The sequence below is a fragment of the Rhinopithecus bieti genome, unplaced genomic scaffold (genome assembly GCF_001698545.2).
Source record: "Rhinopithecus bieti isolate Rb0 unplaced genomic scaffold, ASM169854v2 scaffold_47707, whole genome shotgun sequence".
Classification (NCBI taxonomy): Eukaryota; Metazoa; Chordata; class Mammalia; order Primates; family Cercopithecidae; genus Rhinopithecus; species Rhinopithecus bieti.
In genome coordinates, this window is record NW_016819117.1 from 414,232 (window position 1) to 424,967 (window position 10,736).

The window sequence follows — 10,736 nt, forward strand, 5'->3', positions numbered from 1 at the left end:
CACCGCCAGCTCCATGTCGCACGTGGAGGACTCGGACTCGGACGCACCACCGTCTCCCGCCGGCTCCGAGGGCCTGGGCCGCGCGGGGGGCGCAGTGGGGGGCGCCCGGGGCGACGCGGCGGAGGCGGCGGACGAGCGCTTCCCGGCCTGCATCCGCGACGCCGTGTCGCAGGTGCTCAAGGGCTACGACTGGAGCCTGGTGCCCATGCCGGTGCGCGGCGGCGGTGGCGGCGCGCTCAAAGCCAAGCCGCACGTGAAGCGTCCCATGAATGCTTTCATGGTGTGGGCACAAGCGGCGCGCCGCAAGCTGGCCGACCAGTACCCGCACCTGCACAATGCCGAGCTCAGCAAGACGCTGGGCAAGCTGTGGCGGTGAGTACCGGCGCCCCGGGGGCGGGGTTCGGAACCCTGGCGGCCCCTGGTCTCGGACTGCGAGCTGGGGCTGGAGGTGGCGGCCACACGCAGGCTCCAGGCTCTGCACCTGGGGCGGGTGTCAGGGCGGATCCCCGTGGAAAAACACCCTCTGGCCAGTCGGGGTCCGTGGAGGGCAGCGCCTGGGGTATCCACCCTCGTGGCGGGTGCGCTCTGGAGCCAGTTCTCCTGGCGGGGAACACCCTGAGGAGGGCCATGGCTGGCACCCCGAGGTACCCTCCAGCTGCTGCCAGTGGCCCCAGCCCCGGGAGGCCCACCCGGCACGAGAGCAAGCTGCATGCGGCTCTCTGGAGGTGCCCCCGCCTTAGAAAGGGCTTAGCTCCTCCGGCTCCTGGACCACCCATGGGGAGGGAGTGGGGCAGGCGTGTGGGTGGGCATCAGGTTTGCCTGCGAGTACCCTCCCTGCAGCTTCTCTCTCTCCTGGCCACTCTGTCCGAAGCAAGGAGGGCAGGAGTGGAGATGATGGGGTGCCTCGTGTGCACGCCTTGGCGTGGTGGAGCTGGCCAGTTTTCCAGAAATTAGGACTGCAGTGTGAAGAACTTGTTGCTCAGGACAGGCAGCCCTCACCAAGTGTTGAGTTTAAAATAGTTTTCTTGGTTTGGGGCTCTAGTTCTTGTATCCTGCTCCTCACCTGGAAAATGGGAGCTTGGAGCTTGCATATCTGCACCTCCTGTCTTCTGTCTGGATCTAGGGCGCAGCCATGGGGCGCTGTAGACTGCAGACCCCTGCTCCCCCAAGTCCTGCCGCACAGGCGGTTGGAGGTGAGCCTCGAAAGAGTCCCAGGGAATGTGTCCTGAGGCTCAGTGAGGACAGGCGCCTGGGCCCTGCCCGGGCTTCTGGGTGTCTGGGAATGGAGGGACAGCAGCCCAGCTGCCCGCTGGAGGCCGGCACTGTTCCCGGGAAGCCTCGCTTTTGTCCACCGCCGGCTGGGTCCTGCACGCCTCCCCCCGCCTCCCTTAGAAAGCCCCAGAGGGAGGGAACAGCAGGCCCGGAATAGGGGGAAGTAGAAGGAGAAAGGATGGGAGGTGTGGGCCTCGTTCTTTGGCTGTCATAAGCATACCAACTTCCCCAGACAGGCGCCGCGGGCTCCCGCCAGCCGCTTCTCCCAAAGGGGCTTTGCTCCCTGGTGCCACAGGAAGCCCCGGAGCCTGCGGCAGGCGGGTTTCTGTGGTCAGAGCCTCCCGGCCGTGGCCTCTGCTGCCAGTCCCCCCCGTGGTGTGTGCCCATGCCAAGGGCACAGTGGGTGCCCTGGCCATCCCTGCCTCTGCCCTGTGCTGCAGCTTGCTGAGCGAGAGCGAGAAGCGGCCCTTCGTGGAGGAGGCAGAGCGGCTTCGCGTGCAGCACAAGAAGGACCACCCCGACTACAAGTATCAGCCACGGCGCAGGAAGAGCACCAAGGCCGGCCAGAGCGACTCGGACTCCGGTGCTGAGCTGGGACCCCACACTGGCGGCGGTGCTGTGTACAAGGCCGAAGCAGGGCTTGGAGATGCGCACCACCACGGCGACCACACAGGTGGGCTCCAGACCCCCGGCATATCTGGGGGTCCCCGGTGCGGGAGGCAGCCGTGGGGTTTCTGGCTGAGATAGGTGCACGATGGTGGAGGGGGGCAGGCGCCCTCGAGAGAACCAGGCCTTCCCCGGCCGGGTCCCCTGAAAAAGCTCCCAAGGCCCCAGCCACCTCTGTTTTTGGTGCGCAAGGGACCCGCTTAGGCGCCTGGAGTGCTGAGGGGCTGATAGCTTCGCTTGGCAGGGACCCCGAGAGGTGGTGTTTTTTGCAGCAGGACTCAGTCGAATGCGGGCTCCTCTTCCCACACCGAGCCGCTGCCCACACGGCGCTCAGCAGCCCCGGCTTCAGGGCCAGACTGACAGGGTGGAGTCCTGCCGGGGCCTCGGTCAGGCTGGCTGACGCCCGCCAGCCTCAGAGTGCTTGGCTGGCCCGGGGAGGAACAGGGTCTGTGTGGTCCCCCAGCGCCCTGTAAACGCCAGCTCTGGCCAGGCTGGGTCTGTCGGCTTCTTCCCCCCACCTTGGTCTCTGGGAGGGGCCTCAGGTCTTCCCATAGCACAGCGCTTCATGGAATTTTCTCGGCCGAGGAGTGAGGTCTAGGTCTGACTTTGCTGGAATTTCTGGGAAATGTGAAGAAACAAAAAGCCGTTGATCCCCCCTGGCAGTTAGCGCGGGTGTCCCTCCCCTTCCAGCCTGGCCGGCCCCACCCGCCCCACAGAAGCGGCATTCATCCCTGAAGCCTGCTCTCCTGTCCCCAGGGCAGACCCACGGGCCGCCCACCCCACCCACCACCCCCAAGACGGAGTTGCAGCAGGCGGGCGCCAAGCCGGAGCTGAAGCTGGAGGGACGCCGGCCGGCAGACAGCGGGCGCCAGAACATCGATTTCAGCAACGTGGACATCTCGGAGCTCAGCAGCGAGGTCATGGGCACCATGGATGCCTTCGACGTCCACGAGTTCGATCAGTACCTGCCCCTGGGCGGCCCCGCCCCACCCGAGCCTGGCCAGGCCTACGGGGGCGCCTACTTCCACGCCGGGGCGTCCCCCGTGTGGGCCCACAAGAGTGCCCCATCAGCCTCCGCGTCGCCCACCGAGACGGGTCCCCCACGGCCGCACATCAAGACGGAGCAGCCGAGCCCCGGCCACTACGGTGACCAGCCCCGAGGCTCGCCCGACTACGGTTCCTGCAGCGGCCAGGCCAGCACTGCCCCGGCCGCCCCCACCGGCCCCTTCACCGGCGCACAGGGCGACTACGGCGACTTGCAGGCCTCCAGCTACTACGGAGCCTACCCTGGCTACGCGCCCGGCCTCTACCAGTACCCCTGCTTCCACTCGCCGCGCCGGCCCTATGCCTCGCCCCTGCTCAACAGCCTGGCCCTGCCGCCCTCCCACAGCCCCACCAGTCACTGGGACCAGCCGGTGTACACCACCCTGACCAGGCCCTGAGGGCCCGGCTGCAGGGAGGGACTCGCCGGCATTGGGGGGCAGCCTTGTCCTGGCCTGACAGGATGGCCCGGCCTCCAAGGCCTCCCAGTGTGTATGGCCAGGGCAGGCGGGCCGCGGTGGCTGAGCTCCGTCAAGTGCCTGCTGAAGTCTGCAGGGAAATGTGCTTGCCTCCCGTGGCCCTCGGCCTCCAGATGGCCACACCTCCGCCAACGGACGAGCTCTCTCTCCCTTCTCTCTTTCTTTTTGAGGTGGCGGGATGATTCCACAAAGAAGGGCCGCCGTTTGGTGCCTCTTCTGTGAGGACTGGCGGCAACAGCACCTTCGGTTTGCATCTCGGTAGAGGAGAAACGGCAGCACAGCCCAAGGACCAAAGGAGGGGGTGGCAGGGGCCTTGCAGGTCGCTCTGAGGTCCAGGCTGGCCTCGGTGCTGAGAACCCCTGCACGCATGGCCACATTCCCTCGACGACGGCTGCACGGGCTGTCTGGGATCCAGGGTGTCTGTCTGCAGACCCTCAGGGACGTGTCTGCTCCAGCATCTCCGGGACCCGCCTGTCAGATCTGAGGCGTCTCCTTGCTGGCAGAGTGCGCCCACGCAAGGTCTGGCTGGGATTAACACATCTCTCTTTTATTTTATGTTTTGATAATTTTATTTTTGAAGCTTAAATGTGTTTTTTTGAAAGCTGTTAAAGATGTATTTATGTTCTGTATTATTTTATCTTTAATTAATTAGGTAATTTGGGCAAAGAGTAGAATTTAAGAGAAAACAGAAGCTGGGAGGCTTCCCTCGAGGGCAGGCAGGAGGTGGGGTTGCAGCTGTTGGCCGGCATCACATTGCTCAGCTTCTGGGAGGCCGCCCTGGAAGGCCTGGAGGTCCCAAGGTCCCTGGGAGGACTGGGTCCCTCATGCCTCCAGCTTGGCAGCTGAAAACCCGAGGGAGGAGAAGGGACTTGCCTTGTGGCATCTCTGATCAGGTTGGGGTGCCCAGCACCCAGTATCAGTTTGGGGTTTAGGAAGCAGGACTCTGTCCCTGCCCACGACTGTGCCACGTGGTAGGACACATAGGACACAGGAATTTCTGGGTCCCTGCCCACGACTGTGCCACGTGGTAGGACACAGGACCCAGGAATTCCTGGGAAGTGGTAGCTTCAGAAGTGATCTTGGCTCGCAGGCTCCAATGCCACGTACCAAGCTGTGAAACTAAACCTTCTCCACTAAACGTCGTTAGGGCCTTAGTTCTAGACGAATAATACCTGATTTACCTGCACTGCTCCCCTGTGTGCCGAGCACAGAGCATACGATAGCGCCTACTTCACGCAAACTTGTGCCTTTAAACTTTGTAAATTTAAATACACCCGAGAAGTTGCTTCTTTTTACTTTTTCTACTTTTCCTACCTTTTGTAGAAAAAAAAAATAATGTCTCTGCTTCTCTTTCTCTGGGAGTGGGGGCAGGGAGCCGCCGCAGACCTGTTTTATGCAGCGTCTCCCTCGGCACCGCGTTCGGAGGACGCACCCTCACTCGCCTGCTGCCTTCGCTCCTTTCTGACCAACGCTAACTTTTGTACAGATCGATCTGATAAAATTAAACAAAGTGCTTTTTATGAACGTGGGCTGCATTTTGTGTGTCGCTTTGTGTGAGCCTGGGGCTCCCGGGGCGAAGGTGTCCAGCAGAGGCAGGATCAGGCCGTGCCACCCATCCACACAGCTGCTGGCCTCACCCCCGTGCCCTCCACGCCGGGCGGCAAGGAGGGCAGCCGCAAGCCCACCCGGACCCCGAGCGGCAGGGGCAGTCCGTGGTGCCGCAAAGCGTCAACAGGTTTCAGTCGGAATGGAAACACCTGTGTCCTTCGCGGATCCCGTCGCAGCCTCTGGGAAGTGAACTCCTCGTCTTCCTTCCTGGAGAGCCTCCTTGGTAGGCAAAACGGGTCCAGATGGGCCCGATTCGGGGCTGTGTTTTTCCTCCCAGGCGAATCCCAGAGCTGGTTTCTGGGTGGCTGTGCAACGCCAGGAAGCCGACGGCATCTTTCGGGCCTTGGCAGGGAGCCAGCCTGGGAGCGGATGAAAGCGGCCCCTGCAGGAGCTGGCAGAGCTGTCTGGTTGGAGGAAAGTTTGTAGGGAGAAAATGGCTGTGGGAGTGACAGCCAGTGAGGGGGAGCCGGTCCCTTTGCCAGGCCTCCGGGGCACCCGAGGCTGGTGCGGGGGCATCTCAGGGCTGGGGGCTGCCCCCGGAGCTCAGAGACCCGGCTTCTCAAGGCATCTCGGTCACAGGAACCCAAGTTCGAGGATGCACTGCTCACAGGAACCCGAATTCGAGAGGCAGCTGCATCTACGATTTTAACAGAGTGGCCTGGGTAGGGGTCCGCCCACCCCGTCTCCTTGCCCGCCTGGCTGCCCTGCCCCTCACCCCACAGTGGGGATCCCGTTCCAGGACCTGCCAAGAGCAGCGGGGGAGGGGCTGTCCGGATTTATGGCGGTTCCTGGGGGGTGGGGTGTGCCAAGCCCCGCAGCCGAGGAGGCTGGGAGAGGGGTGCCGAGAGCCAGGTTCACAGACACCCATGGCCTCCGCAGAACCGGCCCAGCTTGTCCTGTGTCCAGCCAAGGGCTGTCCAGGCCCACATGTCCCTCAAAGCTCACACATTGACAGACCACCTGGGGAGAACCCAGCGTCCGGCTAGCCGGCAAAGCCAGCTCTGCCCCTGGGCTGCCCTGGGACACGCTTTGGGGCTTGCCAGGTTCCCAGGGGCTGGGAGGCCCTGCCAGTTTTGTGTGAACTTGGCAGGGCTGCTGCAAGTTAACTCCTGGGGGCCCAGGCCGTGCGTCTCACTGGCATGTGCCCTGGGGGTGGAGAACCTCATGTCCCTGTCCTGGGTGTGCCTGGGTCCCGCGTGTGTTCCTGTGGGTTTTCCAGTATCTTGAGTTTCGTGAAGTCAGGGAGTGCTACCCTGTCCTGGCGTGTCCACACCCTGCCCAGCTGAGAGGCGCACGGACACCTCCCCCTGCACAGCCCCGCCCTTTGTCCCTGTCCCTGCCATCCCTCCTCTCCGTGGGTCCTACTCTGGCAGGGCTTATGGCTTCCACCTTCGGCACTGGATGCTGGCTCTGGGAGTCTCCAGGTGCTGGTCCCCCTCCCCCAGTGCTGCACGGAAGAGGCGGCCGGAGTGGGTGACTCGGGAGTCAGGCCGCTCTGCCCTGGTCTCCGGCTGGTGGGGGTTTTGCTGGAGACGAGTCCTCCAAGAACGCCAGGCTGACAACGTTGTTTCCAAGCTGGCATCGTCCCAAGCCCAAGCCTCCCTGCGCCTGGTCCTCCCAAGAGTGTTGCGTCCCAGGGCAGGCCAGCCAGGACAGTTCCTCATGTTCCACGTCCTCACCCTCCAGAAAGCCTTGCCTCTGATCTCAGCTGAACAGAAGGCCTTGTTCAGCCCCAAAAGGGGAAATGGCATTGGTGATCCGCCCCGGATTCTGATAGACTGGAAAAGCCCCTCTGGTCTTCCTGGGACAGAAGTGGCCTTAGGACCAGGTTATTGGTGTGGCTGTGAATTCACAGCTGCGTGGCTGTTCCTTCCCAAGAGGGCCTGTGTCCTCCCAGCAGCTGCCTGGGAGGGGCCTGAGGTCCCACTTGCCCACCTCTCCTGGGCAGTGAGATTCAGGTACCTGCTCGGTATGCTGTGCCGTTGGGCCACAGTCAGGACCATCGAATACTGGGTGTTGTGGACCCGGGGTCCTGGCCTGCTGTCGGGACCCCAGTCTTGCCTCCCCAGCCCAGGACGAAGGACCTTTCTTGACTCCATCTCTAGCTGCTCTGGACCTGCTGGGGCTGCGGCTGGAGGCTTGGGGGTCGTGCTTCCGGTGGTGACGCCATGACCACCAGACTCCAGACAAGCCCTGAACACCTGTGTGGATGGCCGCTGTGTGGACGGCCGCTGTGTGGACGGCCGCTGTGTGGACGGCCGCTGTGTGGATGGCCGCAGGGCACATTCCACCGGGCTCACAGCAGAGCTGTGCCAGTCAGGACCCAGTCTCAGGCAGCAAAGACAGCACTTGGTTTGAATCCCTCAGGGGCAGTGTAGACCCCAGATGGAGATGGGTGGCCCCCCAGCGACTCAGGCAAAGAAGCACCCCTGAGGAAAAGAGACGCAGCTCAGCACTGCCCCCAAGCTTCAGCCGGTCCCTTCCTGCAGGACCCAGGGCTATCCCCAAGCTTCAGCCGGGCCCTTCCTGTAGGACTGCAGTGGCTTCAGACAGGTGACGGAAGCCAGAGGCTCAGATCGCCTGCTGCCCAGGCTCTGCCAGCGACAACACGTGCTTTTCTCTCCTGGGACCAGAGGCCCCACCCCTGCTCCCCACAGCCTGGCTCTGCCAGCCCAGTCCTGAGGCCACTGCAGACAAGGGGGCTATGGCCTCCTGATTACTCACTGGCCCTCGGCTGCCTGGGAGCTGCAGGGACCCACCCGGGCCTACCACCTGGGAACCCCAATATTCCCAAGAGCTAGGGGAAAGGGAGGGGAGGGGAGGGAAGGGAATGGGGCGCTGGCTGTCCCTCCACCTCCCATCTGGCGTTCAGAGGCGTCATCTAACGTCCCCGGCATCCCCTCTCATTCTGGTGTCCCCTGTGTTCTAGAGGAAGCATAGACTGTGTCTCCAGGATGGGCTGTGGGAGCTGTGGAGCTCCCAGGGTGGCAGGAGCCCTCCGTGGAGAGGGGTGGGCCGTCCTGGAGCAGAGCAGTGTGGGGCCAAGCCCTGTGTCTTCTGCTGCTGCTTTCTGACTGTGGAGCAGATGGCCTCCTCCGGGGCCTGGGCTTCCTCACCGGCACGATGGGAATGGCCCTGGAGCTCTGGGGAGCTTGGTGAGACCAGGGCCTTCCCCTAGCAGTGCCCTCAGGTACCTGACGGGCCGTCGTGCTGTTGGTGGTATTACGACCACCTCGGGCCACGTGATGACCTTTTTGCTTATCTGCAAAATAAGGTGGGTTTGGCAGCAAGAAAATCTAAGTGAAACTGGTGAAGGAGGTGCCGGCCTCCTCCCCAGCCTCACAGCCCGGGGACTCAGATCCAGTGGGCGCCCCTCCTGCTGCCTCCTGCTGTGTCTGGGGCATCCACACAGCCACCCCGTGGGAAGGCAGGATGGGCTGCTTGCCAGTTGACCTCCTGTGCCTCAGTTTCCCCCATGACCCCAAGGCGATGAGAGCTCTGCTGAGCTGCCCCAGGGATTAACTGAGCTGGGCTTGGTGTGGCTGTGGCCAGCACGCTGGTCCTACCCCTCTTGTTGGTCAAATCTCAAGCTGACTTGTCCCAGGACCCTGGGTCCTGTGTGTGGCAGACGCTCCTCCCCACCCTCCCCAGTCCCCGCCTTCCCCATGGGCCCAGGTTCAGGACTGGGGGACTTGCTCCAGCCAGGGGATCGTCCGGGATTCCCAGGTCCAGGCCCACTGAGGTCTGCCACGGACAAGCATAGACGCCCAGGACCCCCTTCCTTGGCAGCGCCCAGATGGGCCCAGGCCCGGCTTCTCCCCCAGGGCAGCTGGCAGCTGCATAATCCCTGCTCCCCCAGGGCCCTGGCAAAGGCCGGGCACCCAGCCCAGGAGACTCCACAAAGGGTTAAGGGGCGAGGGCGGTTGTGCCCGCAGTGGGGCGGGGCCGCCGGGTTGGTGCTGGGCCAGGAGCACGGGCGGAGGCGCTGCATTTTAATGAATCATTATTGCCGGTGAGGCCTTTGTCTTTCTTTATCCGGTGCACAATAAAAGAATTAATTAGACAGAAAATGGCAGGGCAAGGAACTGACAAGTCATTACGGGCTGCTGAATGACCGATGAGATGCAGCCGGGAGGCTCTGGCCGGCTCCGGAATGATAATGGCCGGTGGGTGCTTTGTATGCACGACCAGCAGGCCTCTGTGCCGGGCACTGTGGCGCTGCTGTTGTGGCCGGCAGACCTGTGGTCCTGCCTCTCTGAGCAGGGCAGGGAGTGGGAATGCCGGCCAAAATCTGAGTGTGAATTTCTGGGTCCAGACACGGCAGTGAATGTTCAGACGTGGAGGGGACTTGGGCAGATGGTTCTGTCCCTTGGACCTGACTTCCCAGCGTGGGAGCAGACGTGGTGGTGGGGTGTGGTGGGGGAGGTCTGCACACTGCAGGCAGCAGGGGTGTGGGGAAGGGAGGGAGAAGAGGCGAGGAGAGGGGAGCGGAGTCTCAAAGGACCTGGAGAAGCCCACCCCGGAGCCAGGCTGGGCCAGCGTCAGCTGCTGCCACCATGGTTACTTAGACGTCATCGGGAAAAAGGGTCCCCCGAGCCCCCCCGCAGACCCGGGTCTCCCACTCAGAGGCTTCAAGCTTCTCGTGGGTCTGCAGACTTCCCCGTGAGCAGGAAGCATCCAGAACAGAACCGCCCAGCCGGGAGGGCGGAGGGAGAGGCTGGTGGAGGAACATACCTGGGGTCCTGCTGCCTGGCTTCTGTGTGGGAGGCTCCCGTCCTGGCCCTGTGATCTGTGGCCCGGGAGCTGGATTCAGAAGCTGCCTGGAGTCCCGGCTCTACAGCTGTCTGCTGCTGGAAGGAGCCTGTGTTCCCCAAGCTGGGCTGTATGGAGGGGAAAGGCCCAGACAGGTTGGAAGAGGGGCCTCTCCCCTGGAGGGTGATGGGGACGCCGGAGGCCTCACTGGGTATGTCACCCTCCAGTCAACAGCCCTTCCTAGGCTGGGTGTGAAGAGCAGGAGACATTCATGCTGTGGGCTCCGCCGCGCAGCAGCCCCTAATGTGGCTGGCCTGTCCACCGGGGGCCGTGCCAACATCCTTTCCTGCAACTGGCACTGAGGTCCTGGAGAGGGACACGGGCAGCCCCGAGAGACGGATGAGAGAGCACATCACACGCGCTATTCTCTGTTCACAGACTCGAGCCCTGGCCCGGCAGCAAGGCCATGTCCAGGAGCTGCTGGATGCGAGTCCTGGGCCTGTGTGACCCTCATGGGGAGGGGGCTCCTCTGCCCAGAGGACAGTTCTGCATGCGGGCAGGGACCTGGGGGTCCCTGGATAGAGGGGCCTGAGATGGGTGGGCTCCACGCAGAGCAGCGGCTGGTCCTGTTTCTGGGTTCTGAGCATCCTGCGGGCACTGCTCGGCATCTGGACACCATGGGACAGTGTCACTATCGTTTCTGACACTCAGCCTCTGACTGGGCATGCACCTGTGAGACGAAGGTGGGCCTGGACACCCTCCGCATCACCTCCAAAGACAGGGATCTCTGCCCTCTTCCAATTTCTGGGGTCACTGTAGTCGCCCAGGGATTTTGTTTGCTAAAGGAAGGGGTGGACAGACTGGGTGTGGTGGCTCACACCTGTAATCCTGGCACTTTGGGAGGCTGAGGCGGGTGGA

At 63.2% G+C, this 10,736-nt stretch overlaps 1 protein-coding gene across 1 annotated transcript; it reads left to right on the forward strand.

Annotated features, from left to right (window-relative positions):
* The first annotated feature begins 6 nt into the window (after positions 1–6).
* Positions 7–4,982, forward strand: SOX8 (SRY-box transcription factor 8). The gene is made up of 3 exons (XM_017858526.1): positions 7–372; positions 1,713–1,945; positions 2,695–4,982. Exons 1-3 carry the CDS (start codon positions 14–16, stop codon positions 3,378–3,380), a joined length of 1,278 nt encoding a protein of 425 aa, XP_017714015.1. The 5' UTR covers positions 7–13; the 3' UTR covers positions 3,381–4,982.
* The last annotated feature ends 5,754 nt before the right edge of the window (positions 4,983–10,736 follow it).